Source organism: Elephantulus edwardii, unplaced genomic scaffold (genome assembly GCF_000299155.1).
Source record: "Elephantulus edwardii isolate Elephantulus edwardi_28Jun2011 unplaced genomic scaffold, EleEdw1.0 scaffold00066, whole genome shotgun sequence".
NCBI classification, from domain to species: domain Eukaryota; kingdom Metazoa; phylum Chordata; class Mammalia; order Macroscelidea; family Macroscelididae; genus Elephantulus; species Elephantulus edwardii.
Window position 1 is genome coordinate 10,005,366 of NW_006399816.1, and position 15,884 is coordinate 10,021,249.

Consider the following 15,884-nt stretch of genomic DNA (forward strand, 5'->3'; position numbering starts at 1 on the left):
CGGGGACGGGACGGGGCGGGGCGGGCGGTCAGGCCGCGGGAAGGACGCCCCGCCTCGATCAGGGTGGAAGGCGTGAGGGGCTCGGACAGTGACAGTAAAGGCCCCTGCTGGGCTTGACAGGCTTCTCTCGGGCCGGGCGTCTGGCGATAGAGATCGGGCACAGAGCTTTCTCCGCTGGCGGGAGGGTGTTGACTTGCTTTGGGTTTTCAGAGCAAACCCAGGAAGCGCTGTAGCTGCTGTCCCTGGGGAGGCCTGAGGTCCTGCCCCGACGCGCGGGTGGCGGAGTGTTTTCGGAGCCAACCCTGCCTTTTGCTCTTTAGCCTGCGGAAACTATCCTCCGTGGCTTCTTCCTTACACTCTTTGTTCAGTGGCCTGGTCTTTTTTGAGAGGGCATGCTTACTACTACTTCCCTAATCAGAAGAGTCACCTCTTTCCTCAGGACTATCACAGTCGAGCCTTTAAACGTTGAACTTGGGCTTCTCTAGCCAGATGTAGAGTTGTCACACCCGAGAAATGCCCCAGGACCTAGAGGTCACCTTTGTAATCCAGACTTGAGACAGTTTTTATGTGTAGCTCCAACTCACAGCTCACCTGGAGCCCATAGCAGGCTCTCCGTTGGGTTTCCGGATCACGCTGGGGGAGAGTGCCCCTCTTTGTGAGGAGGGGCTGGTGGGTTCGAACCTCCAGCGCGGCAGGGCCTTTGAGTTGGCGGCACAGCTCCCTTGGGACTCGGACACCAGGCTCCCACCTTCAGCCCTTTCGCATACATATCCATAAAGCGTTCTTTGAACTGCCATCCACCAAATTAAACCCTGCGCTGAATAACATCTTTGCTCTGTGTTCTCTTCAAGTATATATTTGGCTCTGCATTTTCTTGAAAGATTTTCTTTTTTGCCTCATTTAGATAAAAAATGTTTTCTTGCTTTGTTCATGAATAATTTTATTAGTTATTAGTTATACTTCATCACGTGAATGTTTTATGTGCCTTGCACTTGTCAAATGTGCTTAGGTCACACTTTTGCTATACTCGGGCCTTCACCGTAAGTAATTTTGATGGTCTCTGGGCCTGAGTTTCTGTAGCATAAAGGCTTTAAATTAGGCCATCTTTTGTGCTACTTCATCTTTAAAACGCAGAGGATTCTGTGGCTTCTGTGGTCCATCACTTTCCTTTTAAACCATTCTTCATCTCCAGAGGAGATGTTGAGAGTACAAGGAGCAATTCTCTTTCAGCTAAAATAGCTGGTTTGAAAAAGCTGATAGTCTCGAAGTTATCTCTTCCTTAAACAAGAAAAACTGCCTGAACTACCTTTCTCTCCTTGTGACAGCAGAAACCAACCATAGCTCTTGGAGAAAGACTATTTCTTGACTTCTAACAGTGACAAAAATCTTAAGGAAATTGGTATTTCTGGTGTATGCGGCCATCATCTTATCACTCAGCCCAGGACGACCCAGGCTGGACATTAGTGCCTCCCTCTCTACTCTTCTGTGATCATCCAGATCAGCGCCTGACTGTTTCTTTACAAATTTCTCAAACCCAGCCCTCAGATCTTCATATTGCAGTTCTCGATTGTCCTTGAAGGTAATTTTTTTTTATTCATTTTTTTCAATTTTATTTTTTTATTTTATTATTTTTGTGTGTGAGTGTACCGTCAAATCAGATCTGACTGGTACAGGAGGAGATTGTCCCTCCTTCCCCGGCAGAGCATCTGGTGGATTCGAACTGTGAGCCTCTGGGATTGTAGTTGCAGCTCGTTGCCACTAGGCCACCAGAGTAATTTGACTCTTATTAAATAAAACATCATTTTGTGTATGGTTTTGTCATTGTGTGTAGAAACATTTAGATTCTCACATGTACTGCTTGTGTGCTTTGAGCAGACTCTCTCGTGTCCAGCAGAAGGTTTAGTCACTTGTTTAGTAAGTATGAATTGTGAAACAACTATATGCCAGGTGCTATTTTAATTCCTGAGACTATAAAGTGAAAACAAAGTTCCAGCCTTATGTTTTGATGCATAATAAAGGTAATAAATAAATAAATACATGGTGTATTAGAACATGTGCTATGAAAAATAAAAAACACAGAGAAAGGATGAAGAGTGCCAGTATGTGTATGTTGGGTTGTTGTTTTATTTAGGATAGTCAAGGTGACCTTTGAACAGAGATCAGAAAGAAGGAGCAAGCCATGTGGATATCTGGATGAAGAGCATTCTAGGAAGGAGGAGCAACAGATGTAAAGACCTCGAGGTGGGAATATGCTTGACATGTTTAATGAAGGGCAAAGAAGCCATTCATGCAGTTTTAGGGACGTTAGTTCTGCTTATATTCAAATTTGACTTTTTAGGGAGAAGCCCTATGAGTAACCTCTGGATTTTGTTTTCCCCCTTACTTTATGAAAATTTCCAGTTATATACAAAGGCACAATTATGCTCAGCTTTATCAAGAATCAATATTTTGTCATATCTCATCCTCATCTATTTTCTTTTTTTTTCCTTTTGGTATGGAGTAGTATTTTAAAGCAAATCCAAGATCTAATGTTATTTCATCCCTAAAAGCTTCAGTCTCAGTTCCTTTTGGATATTGTTTAAATGAGTCAGGAAGTATTATCTAGACGGCAGTTATGCAGAGTTTGCTCTGGCATTGTACCCTATTCTGGATCAGTTACCAGACGTAAGTTGGTATCTGAGGAACAGACTACAGACCTCTGGAACACACAGGATTTAGAATACTGGTTTTTAAACTTTATCATGCATTAGAATAACTCAAAGGGCCTCTGAAAGCAGAAATTTCCCAGCCCCACCCTTGGAGTTTCTTATTCCGTAGACCTAGGGTTATTATGAGAATTTGCATTTCCCAGGTAATATTGATGCTATAAGTCCACAAAGCCCACTCTGAGAACCACTGGTCCAGGAATCGAATGTGTAATAGAACTTTTTTACCAAGAATGTGTGTGCTTAAGGTTGGACTGGGGTAGGCTGAGATATCTATTGAGCAAGGAAGGCCTAGAACAGTGATTTTTAATTTACAGTAGGGGTGTAGAGCTTTTTTTTTTTTTTTAAGTGTAGAGCTTTTGAGAAGATTGGGATCCATTCCTGTTAAATTGAATTCTGTTATGAGCTGCATAGCTAACTGAAAGGTTTGCAGTTTGAATTCACTGCAAAAATATAAAATATATGGCCTTGGAACCCTGATAGGACCAACTTGACAAAGGTAGATATGTTTTGTCAGCTAAAGGGTTCCACAATGGTTAAAAAGAGATCGTGACTCAATTTGGGAAATGACTAGGCATAATGAGTCCAGAAAGAATTTGAGATTCCGGTTCTTAACTCCAGTGGGGAGTAGTACTGTGAAGAATATTTCAAAATGAACTGACAAGAGAATAGCAGAAGCATTTGGTTCTGCCACCACTCTTTGCCTCCAGGGGCTGATGTAGCTTTATGAACTGAGCAGCAACTTGGGACTGTGCAGTCATCAGTGAGATGACTGTAGACGTATTCCGGTCATAATTCTCAGCATAAATGGTATTTTCTTAGTGTGTTATAAAGAACCATGCATATAAATGTTTGCATACACACCTGCAAGTATGTGTATGCATGTGTCTGGAAAGATGTATAATGAAAATGTATCTTTAAATATGTGTGCCTGTGTGTATACCACTTAGCAATGGTAATGATATCAGCTGTTGTCTACTTCCCACAGGACAGTAACAGATTACCACTGCAGCAGTAGAGCCTGCCATCTCCAGCAAATCATCACTTAGCCCCTAACATCACCTGCTTTCTTGTCTCCCTTTGTGGCCTCTTAAATGCCCATCTCGTTGGCTTGGGTTCAGCTGGTGGTATGGAGGGGTGCTGCCTAGCACTGACCTGGGAGTGTGAGTGATCTACTGACCCAATGGTGAGCACTAATTACCCATCTGGGTTGAGAGTTTTACCTCTTCAGCCAGTTATCTAGGAGTTAGGGACAAAGTGTAGACTTCATGCTTTCCTGGTATTTTCCCTTCCACTCTTGAAAAAAATGTAGTGAGACTTTGTAATTGAAGGAGAAGGGACATGAAAAGAGTATTACTTGGGATGGGTATATGTGTGCTTTCTCTGGTAAAGAAGCAAAGAATGAAATACTTTGGAGCTTAGGTGTGCTTGAAGCTACCTTGGGTGATCCTAGGAGAGCCAGCTTATATACAGCACCGAGGCAGGCTTCTGATCGAGCTTAACATTGAAATGGAAGTTTTTTATGTCCTTCCTTTACTGAATACCCGAATCTCTGCTATACTGAAACTTACCAAAAAACCGAACCCACTGCCATTGAGTCAATTCCAACTTAGAGTAACCCTGTAGGACAGAGTAGAACTGCCCTGCAGAGTTTCCAAGACTATAAAGCATAACAGAATTAGGCTGCCTCATTTTGCTTTATGTAGTAGCTATTGGATTTGAGCTGATGACCCTTTGAGTAGGAGCTGAATGCCTTAACCACAGCACCACAGAGTTCTTATACTTAGAACTTAAGAAGGCCAAAATTCCCACTCTATCCCATCAAGTCAGAGTTAGGCCATGAAGATTAAGAAAGAGTCTAAGATACTACCTAAGGGTGGGAGGAAGTCTAGAAAGGATTAGAGCTTCAATTACATTATCTCAAGGGACCTTCTTTGTGAGAATTTATTTCCCATCTTATCACCCTGTCCCAGGTCTTGTGATAGCAAGGGCCTGACTACGATTGTATTCTTTTTCCCCACTAGGACATCAAAGGCCAGTTCTGGAATGATGATGATTCAGAAGGAGATAATGAATCAGAGGAATTTCTCTATGGAGTTCAGGTAAGGCTACAGCTGCAAGACCCATGTTGGATAGTCTGATATGTGCTTCTCTCTAGATATTTTAGGAGTGAAAGAGGTTGTTCTAAAGCAGAAGTGGGTTGAGAATATAATGTTAGTGTAACCTGAGTATGATCTTTTCAGAACTGATCCTGTGTCATTGTTCCTTCTTAGAATTAATACCTTTCTCAGAATGTACCATGATCTGTATCCATGGAGGCTACTCATGTTGTTAGTGAGAAATATTTATTTTCCTGGTCTCTCTACTTGCCAGCCCGAAATCCCCATTTCTGTGGAGCTGCTTCTGTCTCATAGCAACACTACAGCATAGAGTAGAACCACCTCACAGGGTTTCCAAAGCTGTACATCTTTATGGGAGCAGAATCTCATATCTTTCTCTCAAAGAGTAGCTGATGAATTGGTACTGCTATACAGTTAGCAGCTGATGGCTTTACTACTGTACCACAAGGGCACCTTTCTCATTAGCTAGAGTGTGTATGTGGGTCATTTCATTTATTAGGTTCAACTTCTTACAAGATTATTTTGCTACTGATTCCTTAATGTCCATAACTGCCCAGAGCATAATCCTAGGGACTCTCCAGGCAGAACCAATGTGAGGTAAATGCTGTGCTTTTTCAACCTTTATGGCACTCATAAAAATTACAGCAGATTGTTGTCAGCGGGATCAGAGAGGAAAATCTGAAGACCAAAGGAAGTAAACTTCTCACACAAAGCTACTAGTTGGTCTCCTGCACTGTCATAGAATCACAATTGGAGGGAGACTAGTATGCCAATGAAAGCTGCAGTTAGTACCATCATCCAGAGTCCCTATATGTAGTTAAATTTTTTTCATCTAAACAGCTGCTGGATTCTCCTATTCCTGAAATCTTATTATGTTCATTATTAATATCTTTCATTCATTCCTGTTCTATTCTGTTTATCTTTTTCTACCCCTCCTCACCAATAACATGTTTGCCACTGACTCAGGGAAGCTGTGCAGCTGACCTGTATCGACACCCACAGCTTGATGCAGACATAGAAGCTGTAAAGGAGATCTACAGTGAGAACTCTGTATCTATCAGGTGGGTCTCCAATTAGGATGTCACGGGAGCAAACCACCTTCTTCTTAAATTATTAAAGAGCTTTTAATTTGGTTTTTTTAATGGTATGACACAGAGTCAGTAGACATAGATAAATTAAAAGCTTAATTGTTAGTGGGAGTCATGCAGAATAGTTAACTTTGTCTGATACCCAGTGTAAAATATGGTCACTTTTTTCAGAAATCCTCTCTAATCCTAGATTCCTCTAGGCCAGTAGTTTTACTTTTGAGTTGAAAAAGGCTTTTGGTCTGAAGGTGACCCTATTATATGTATGGTTTAAGTCTACAGCTAAGAACTTAGCTATAAGGCTGCCTTCCACCATTCCCTACCTTCTACACAGGTTCAGTTCTCCCTCCACCTCAGTTCTTTCCCTTTTTTCTCCCTTAATGATTTTCACCTCCGATCATCCGTATCTCTGTAGAGAATATGGAACAATCGATGACGTGGACATTGACCTCCACATCAACATCAGCTTCCTCGATGTAAGTGTAACTTCCTACAGCATATCTAGGTAGGCTTGTAGATTCTGTCATGTAGACCAGGAGCCTTGTTCTTTGGAGCATGTTCTTCATCTTTCTTTCTTAGACTATCAATAGACAGTGATGTGTACTGTCATGCGTGCGTGTGTGTGTGATGGGAGAAGCTGAACAGATGACTTATTTTTATACTCTTTTTAGGAGGAAGTCTCTACAGCCTGGAAGGTCCTCCGGACAGAACCTATTGTGCTAAGGCTGAGATTTTCTCTCTCCCAGTACCTTGATGGACCAGGTAAAGGCAATTATTATGGTCACTTGGATGCTCCAGATGTGATCTAATCCAAAATGTTTACCTGATTGAAATAGAAAAAAACTAGAAATATGCCCATTGGTAGGAATATTTCCGTCTCCTGCTGTTGATGTGTTTGCCTCCTATTATTACCCGCTATCCATCCTGTTAAGACCTTCTTGGTTAATGCATTGTTTTCTCTGGTCCAAGATACCATTTATTTATTCCTCCCTTCTCTTCTCAGTTTTCTACTGAGGATATTTAAACTTGACCAGTGAGCTCCAAATATCTACCCTTTTTCTCAGCTGTTGTCTTTCATCACCTCTATTTTTCAGAGAGTCCTGCAACTACTACTGCTTTTTAGAATCTAAAGAAGCTATTCCATTTAACTGAACCTCCAGATTCCCAGGAAAATAGAGATGTACATTCTGGAAACTTTCTTTTCTCTTTGCAGAACCATCAATTGAGGTTTTCCAGCCATCGAATAAAGAAGGGTTTGGGCTAGGTCTTCAGTTGAAAAAGTAAGAACTTTAATCTTTCATGGTCGTGGACATATGAGGGGAAATGGATTAATATGAATGGACAGGCAGACCCTTGGATGGATGTTGATTTTATAAAGAAATACCTTTCTGTTGCCCAAGGAAAGCTTAAATAAATTTGAGGAGCCAGGTTTATGGTGGTAGCAGGAAAGCCTAACGCTCTAGATATCTGGGCAGGAGGCTTCCTGGAGATGAAAAGAGAAGTTCATCACTGCTTAGCACTTGAAAAAAGGTACTACCCTGGAATTAATCACACTGTTCACTTTTCCTCTTAGCTTTCTTCAGGGAGAGACCCTAGGAACTCGGGTGATTTCAGTTTATTGGATATGTTAAGGACTTTGCTTACTATTTGGTATACAAAGAGAAATGAAGCACAGATTATACTCTCAAAGGTGTTTCAAATACAGTCCACTGTATATGTGTCCTAATATTAGTGAATATGATGGCTTAGAACACACAAAGGAATGACTCAATCTGCTAGGTGGGAGGGCTGTGAATGGAAGAGAGTGTTGAGTAGCTTTTAAGGATGTAGAGGAACTGCCTATATAGGCAGATTCAGAATGAATCACACTGCATAGGCATAGCCGTGTAAAGTAGCCATAATGTTTATGGTGTTTCAAGTAATTAAATATTTCTACGTATCCAAGCGGAAAGTGGTAGGAACCAAAGCCAGACATGGTGGTGGTTATGTACTTGGAGAGATGACCCTCCAGTGATTTTCAGAGGCAGTACATTGCATGGGACAAGATTACCTATTTTTCTCCTGTGGAGCAGCTGGTAGATTCGAACCACGTGCCTTTGGGTTGGCAGCAGAGCTCCCTAGGGAAGTGGTAGGGGGTTCTAATTAGACAATGCCTTGAACTTTTATAGCCAGTTGGGATCATTGAAAGGTTTTAGACAAAGAAAGGACCTGGTAAGATTCAGGTTTAGAAAGTCCTTTCTAATATCATTGTTCAAAACAAGTTGAAGTGGATAAGGTGAGAGACCAAAACCAGCTTCGTTCATTTATTGTGGAGTCAGAATAGAATCATAGCTCATTCTTCATTGGTTTTTGAGGCTGTAAATAACATGGGAAGAGATTATCCGTCTTTCTCCCTTGGAGCCATTGGTGAATTTGAAATGCCAGAGAACCATAGCCTTTAGGTTAGCAGAACACCTCCTACAGACTATGCAACCAGAGCTTCCTAGGACCAGTTTAGTAGCAGATATTTGAAGATGTCCAGACATGAGGTAATGATGTCTTCAAGTAAAGAGTGACCATAGGTAAGAATGGAAATGAGAGTGATAAGAGGGATTGGACAGCCTAAAATCAGAAGAATGATTTTTATTGTTTTGGATATGATGACAAAAACTGAGGAATAAATAGTGGAAGATTAATGCCTAGATTTAGAACCTAGATATCTGGCTAAATTGTGATACATATAATTTAAATAGGGATATAAGAAGAAAATGAGATTGTAAGGTGAGGTTAAATGAGTTCTTTTTAAGACGTGTTGTTTAAAGTTAAAGTTGGGTTATGCAAGTGGAAATGCTCTATGGTTGATTTGATATTCACAGAAGTTATGATTGAGGGTATGTATCGGTGTATGAGTATTAATTACAACCAATAAAGAATATAAGAGATTGCTGGGGAGAGGGGGTTCCTATCCCACTGGAACCACCAAAATAAAAAGATTGCTATGGGTACACATGATAAAAAAATTAGCTCAAAAGCAAAATATCCATGAGAGCCCAGAAAAAGTAAATACCAAAGAAGAAACAACAAGACAAATAGAGGCAGAGGAAACACTAAAAGTCAGTCAGGGATGAATGAGAAGTCAGGAGGGTTAACCACAAAGAGGCCATGTGTCAGGATAAGTAAAAAGAGAACTTAAGAATTTTGGTTGGGTTTAGTAATTTTAGAGGACTGGTGAAGACTGGATTTGTGGTGTAGTCAGAGGTAGTTGAATTGCTAACCCAAATAAGGAGCTCTTCTGATTTAAATCCATTAGCTGCTTCAAGGGAGGAAGATGGACAATCTCCTCACATGTGACTGGATGTCAGTGAGCTGATGATGTTGAGGTGAAAATAGAAACTGGAATACTGTAAATTGGGAAATGAATGGTAGGTGAGGAAGGAAGAACAGTAAGTACAGGCTGAGAAGTTGAACTTGAAATTTTTCCTAGGCTTCAGGAAAGAAACGAATAGAAAAGAATGGAGATAGTTATTAGATCCAGGTCTCTGTAGAGTTAAAAATGGGCTGAGATATAAAACCACATAGAGGAATTGATCTTAAATAGGATAGTCAGTTTGTTTTTAGAGAATGCGATCAAATAAGGATGAAAATGGAGGTAATTTTTGTGAAGGGGATGTTAAGGGAACTCATTTTTTATTCCCTCAGTTTTTCCTATGAAGATGTAAGACATTTGATTGTAGGTGAATTTAGGAATTCAAAATGAAGAGTTTACTATAACCTAGAATAATATTAAAAATGATTGATTGAGGACTTACAAAAAGATTGACAGTTTCAGCTTAGACTGCATTTAATGTTGGCAGGCATATAACTTTGGTGGTATAATTTTTCCCTTCATGAAGGGACTAGTACAGTACCTTCATGTACTTTTTCTTCACTATTCACAGGCAGAAGTGGTAGTTACCTACATCCCACTGCTCTTGCCTCTCTCTCCCTGGTCATTTCTTAGTAACAAATTCTAAGGTTCCCAGCTTTTGAAGGTTCACCTTAATGTCTCCTTCTAGAAATAAAAGGAGTACATTGAAAGTAGATACAGTACATTTCTATTTACTACGGTCCTATCAAGAAAGTCTTCAAATAAATAATTCTCTACCACAACTCCTTTTGCAGTTTCTAGATCTGAATTTTAGATTAGTTGCTTCTTTTTGTCTTTATTTTGAAATACTTTGCTGAGTTTTCCTAAGACTGTTCTCCATGATCCCTCAGGATCCTGGGTATGTTCACATCCCAACAATGGAAACATCTCAGCAACGATTTCTTGAAGACTCAGCAGGAGAAGAGGCACAGTTGGTTCAAGGCAAGTGGTACTATCAAGAAGTTCCGAGCCGGCCTCAGCATCTTCTCACCCATCCCCAAGTAAGTGCTTCCCCAGGTGCTGATAATCTCCCATTACCTTATTCTTGTCTCTATTTCACTCCATCTTCTTGAGTTCATAAATTCATCTTTCTGTTCTCTTGAATTTTCTGAATAGTGTCTTTAACTACTAAATCTATCCACTTGACCCTGTTGTCTATGTGCTCATAACATTTTATTCTTTGTCCAGTATTCATACTGTAAAATGCAATAACCAGCACAGATGTGTGTGGATAGAGAAATGTATCCTGACCTCCCTTCTTTCCTTTTTTTTTGCCTCCCATCCTTACTCTTCAACCTGAGAAGTCAGAATGAGGAACAGTCATTAATTCCTCGTTCTTTTTTTTTTTTTTTAATTTTTTATTATTTTTGTGTGTGAGTGTACCGTCAAATCAGATCTGACTGGTACAGGAGGAGATTGCCCCTCCTTCCCCGGCAGAGCATCTGGTGGATTCGAACCGTGCACCTCTGGGATAGTAGTTGCAGCTTCTTGCCACTAGGCCACCAGTTTTGTTGTTGTTGTTATGTGCCGTCGAGTCGCCTGCGACTCCAGAGCTCCCCTTAATTCCTCATTCTTACACAAGGGTATATTGATTTATTTTTTAGGTTCTCAGATATTTTTCCACTACATCAGCAGAGAACTGCCTGAAGTCCAGGCTGGGTTTAGAAGGGGTCATGGTACTAGGGATACTGTAGCTGATGTTAGATGGATCTTAGCTGAAAGCAGGGAATACCAGAGGAATATATCTCTGTTTCATTGACTGCAAAGGCGTTTGACTGTGTGGACCATAGCAAACTGTGGCTGACTCAGAAAAGAATGGGAATCCCAGAACACTTGATCGTGCTAATGTGAAACCTATACTTGGACCAAGAGGCAGTCATCAGAACAGAGCAGGGAAACGCTGCATGACTCAAAAATGGGAAGGGTATATGCCAGGGATGTGTCTTGTCTCTATACCTTTTCAACCTGTATGTAGAACAGATTATCCGGGAGGCTGGGCTCTGTGAGGAGAAATGTCGGGTCAGGATTGGTGGAAGATCTATCAACCATCTGCGTTATACAGATGACACAACCCTGCTTGCTGAAAGTGAGGAGGACCTGAAGCGCTTGCTGCAGAGAGTCAAGGACTGCAGCCTTCAGTATGGATTGAGGCTCAATGTCAAGAAGACAAAGATTCTCATCACTGGGCCAATTGGCAGCATCAGGATGGATAGTGAAGAGATTGAGATTGTTCACAGCTTTAATTTGCTTGGATCCACAGTCAACACTGTTGGCACCAGCAGCCAGGAAATTAAAAGACGTATTGCGATGGGAAAGTCCGCTGTTAGGGACCTCTCCAAAGTTCTGAAGAGCAGTGGTGTCTCTCTGGAGACTAGGGTGTGTCTAATACAGGCCATGGTCTTTGCAGTCACTTGTTATGCATCAGAGAGTTGGACAGTAACTAAGGAGGATAGAAGGAGAATTGATGCCTTTGAGCTGTGGTGCTGGAGAATAGTATTGAGTGTACCATGGACTGCTAAGAAAATAAACAGATTCATCCAGGAGAGGGTTAAACCAGGCTGCTCCTTGGAGGCAAGGATTCTGAGGCTCTGTCTAACATACTTTGGACATGTTGTAAGGAGTGACCAGTCCTTGGAGAGGGACATCAAGCTTAGGAGGGTGGAGGGACAGCGCAGCAGAGAAAAGCCCTGTATGAGATGGATTGATTCAGTGACTGGGGTAATTGGGACGGGTTTTTCAGAGACAGTGTGATTGGTACAGGACAGAGTAGAGTTTAGGGCTGTTGTACATAGAGTTTCTATGAGTCACAAGCGACTTTACAGCACATAACAACAACAACATACTATGCTGTTATTTAAACCCAGGTTTACATAATTGTCAGGTCCTCTTTATACCCCTTGCTTGGAAGCAGGAGTGGCATCCACTTCCTAAACGACATGCCTCCAAAAGCTCTATGAACTTTGATAAATGTCAATAGATATAGAGGGGCTTCAGGCCTTTGGTTCATAGGGTTGCTATGAGTCGTGTTTGACTCAAAGGCGATCAACAACCACAACTTTATACCTCTTCTTCCCAAAGACTGATACAAATCCATGTAGCAGATATATATTGTTTGTACAGACAAGATTACTTTTGGAGGTCATTTATTTTCAGCTTCACAGACACTATTAAAGTCAGTCAGATGGACTGTGATAAATTTTGCTTAGTGCAATGTTTAGTTCCCAATAGACACAAACAGAATAAATTAAATAGGCATGCTCTCCAGAAAAGTTTTATATACTTTGCCTAGGTACATTAGAAAATGGCATAAGCATTGCCTCTACCTGATTTTTTTGGACTATTCTAATGAGCAGACATGTAAACATCAAGTTAGATGTGTGGTCTCCATTCCTTGACACGTTTAAGATCCCATGTAACAATCCTCAGATTTAAGTTTTTCTTTGGCTTATGTTATACTTCACCCATTCTGGCTTAGGTATGTCTTAGCTTTAGTTCTCTAGTAGGCCTCATGCTGAATCCCTAGTTTTATCACTGCCCTTTGCTCTCTCTTCTCCAGGTCTCCCAGTTTTCCTATCATACAGGACTCTATGCTGAAAGGCAAACTGGGTGTACCAGAGCTTCGGGTTGGGCGCCTCATGAACCGTTCAATCTCCTGCACCATGAAGAACCCCAAAGTGGAGGTGTTTGGCTATCCTCCCAGCCCCCAGGCAGGTCTCCTGTGCCCTCAGCACGTGGGCCTCCCTCCCCCAGCACGGACCTCTCCTTTGGTACATGGGCTGAGGAGGGTTTGACTTGGGCAGGTGGGAGTAGAAAGGGAGCATAGCTACTTAAAATAGGATGGAAGTATGGTTGTCAATCAAATCTGGGCATTTACCATGAATAGATAGTAGAATTGAATGTATTGCTGATAGCTAAAACTGAAATCCAAACTCATCAATTTTTATATTAGTGACCATGAAGCAGATTCTGAGGATTGTTATCTCAGTGAGATACCATGTTTGATTTCATTAAGCTGTTAGCTAATGATAGGGCTGGCAGTCACATGATGCACTAGCCTGTCCCACCTTCCTCAGAAGAGGATCAAGAGCTTTTGATATCTCTGTCCTTTGGACAGAATATCTGAAAGTCTTCTCTTAGACATTTGGTATTATTTAGCCTTATTTAAGCTAGGACTTAAATACTTTTGGAGAATCTTAGGTGATGGGTGTAAGTAAGGACTCTAAACACTTGCTTCATGAGAGGCTCATGAAGGTTTTTTTACTCTCATCAGGTCAGTGGTCACTGCAAGAACATTCCCACTCTGGAGTATGGATTCCTTGTTCAGGTAATTCGAAAGCATCTTCTGTCCTGTTGTCTAGTCCATACAATTCCTTGACGTTGGTCTTCTAGCTCCTTAATTTAAAATGTTTCCTGAGTTGCTTTGCTCCCAAAACTATGCTAAGTATTGAATGGATACAAGAGATGCAATTCACCATTCCCATCCATAGGAAATTTATAGCAATGTCTGTATGGAATTCATAACTAATTCAGAGAAACTAAAGGGATTATTGGGGAAACAGTTCTCATTGACCACTTATAATTAAGTGCCAAGTGATGCCCTATAAAATGTAAATACGTACATACTGAGTTGAGAAGGATCACTGTTAATATCTTGATAATACTGAAAATCTCTGCTCAGGTGGTCTCCTTGCAGACTTCTGCCACTGCTGGTCTTTTGCATCTTGTTTTAATTGCTCTGCTGTATGCACATGATTTTGTTTTGCATCCCTTTTACCTTTGTTTTTGCCACTGGCTCCACCTTTCGCCTTCCCTGTATCTGATTATAACAGCCCAGTTTCAGTACCCTAACTGTATTAGCGTGAAATGTTCTCTATCCTATTTTTTTTATGTGGCATCTATGCATCAATACCATATGCTACATTAAATTGTATGTAATTTTAAAAAGATAATGTTTTTCTGTGTTTCTCGTAAAGGTTTACACAGCAGTTTACCTTCTCATTCAATATTTCTACACTAGTCATTCAGGAGAATTGGTTACATTCTTCACAGTGTGAATATTTTTATTATTTCCATTCTTGTTGTTTCATTTCAATTAACCTAGTTTCCCTGCCCCTTTATGTTCTCTTCTTTATTTTAAAGTAATTACCTTTTGGTTTTCTATGAACTGTAATTAAGTTTTATACATACCACATCTATTGATTTAGATCTTAAGAGACAAAGGCTATCTTGTATATATCATTATATCATCAGGACACTTTCACATAGCTGGGCAGATAGTAGGTATTCAGTAAACCCCTATTAAATGAAAAAATAGTTTTATCTCTTATTATCAACCCAGAAGTATGTGAAATGGAAACATCCTTATTCCTGTCAAAATGCACCTGATTGGAAAAGTTCTATTAAGACAGAATGTGTATAAGAATACTTCAGCATATTGTTGGATAAACTGTGGTTTGTGCTATCATCCCTGGGAAGTTATGTCTGTGGTATTAACCAGTTGTTGTTAACTGCCATTCGATAGACCGTTACCCATAGAAATCCTAAACAACAGATCTGAACCTTGCCTTATCCTTTACTATCCTCACAGTCCCTGCCATGCTCAAGCCCATTATTAGAGTCAGTATTTTAGGGGTTTTCCTTTCTCTGACCCTCCACCTTTCTCAGCATGATGTCCTTTTCTAGGGACTGGCCCATTCTGACAGCATGCTAAGGTGTGTGAGATGAACTTTCACCATCTCATCCTTGTCTCTAAGGATCATCCTACTTGCCCTTCCTCTAAGACAGATTTGTTTGTTCTTTTGGTAGTCCATGAGATTTTTCAGTACTCTTCTCTGACATCATAACTCAAAGGGATCAATTCTCTCATTTTATTTGTTGTCCAACTTTCAGATGCATAGGCAGTAATTGAAAAGACCATGTCTAAAAAAAAAGAAAAGACCATGTCTTAGATCATTGTCTTTAAATCTTTAAAGTGTTGCCCTTGCTTTTTAGCAGCAGATTTTCCCAATGTAACATGTCTTTGGATTTCTTTACTGCTGTTACCGTGGATGTTGATTGTAGATCCAATAGCTATTCCAAAAGGGACAGTATACAATTACTACAGCTACTCTTAATAGTTTGATTAATATTTGTTAATGTTATAAAATAGTTCATTAAATTATCTCATTCTTCTCAACACTCCTATAAGGTTACTAATACTCCAATTTATAAATAAAGAAACCAAGACTCAAGGGTAACTTACTTGGCTAAATTGGTATAAGATGGTAAATAGGAGAGGTAGGACTCAGACCCAGATATCTAAATCTAAGGGAATGACCTATTTTTTTTAATTACACTATTAAAGTTTTAGTTTTACAGTCAGGCCATCAGTTTAATTGCAAGGTCCAAGAATAAATCCTGCCCTAGGACAAGGAAAGTAGATGGAAAAGATGCTCATTGGATAATTTCCCTTATCTTCCTATGCTTGGAAAAGATTAATAGACTCTGTTCTTTCCTCAGATCATGAAGTATGCAGAGCAGAGGATTCCAACATTGAATGAATACTGTGTGGTGTGTGATGAACAGCATGTCTTCCAGAATGGATCCATGC

At 40.4% G+C, this 15,884-nt stretch overlaps 1 protein-coding gene across 1 annotated transcript in view; it reads left to right on the top strand.

Annotated features, from left to right (window-relative positions):
* Positions 1-513: 513 nt before the first annotated feature.
* Positions 514-15,884, top strand: part of PARP6 (poly (ADP-ribose) polymerase family, member 6) — a 39,721-nt gene continuing 24,350 nt past the window's right edge. Inside the window, exons 1-10 of the mRNA XM_006888395.1 lie at positions 514-540; positions 4,730-4,807; positions 5,792-5,886; positions 6,326-6,386; positions 6,582-6,672; positions 7,124-7,190; positions 10,147-10,296; positions 12,852-13,062; positions 13,566-13,619; positions 15,794-15,882. Of these exons, the coding sequence (XP_006888457.1) occupies positions 514-540; positions 4,730-4,807; positions 5,792-5,886; positions 6,326-6,386; positions 6,582-6,672; positions 7,124-7,190; positions 10,147-10,296; positions 12,852-13,062; positions 13,566-13,619; positions 15,794-15,882 (923 nt within the window). The remainder of the gene's footprint in view (positions 541-4,729; positions 4,808-5,791; positions 5,887-6,325; positions 6,387-6,581; positions 6,673-7,123; positions 7,191-10,146; positions 10,297-12,851; positions 13,063-13,565; positions 13,620-15,793; positions 15,883-15,884) is intronic.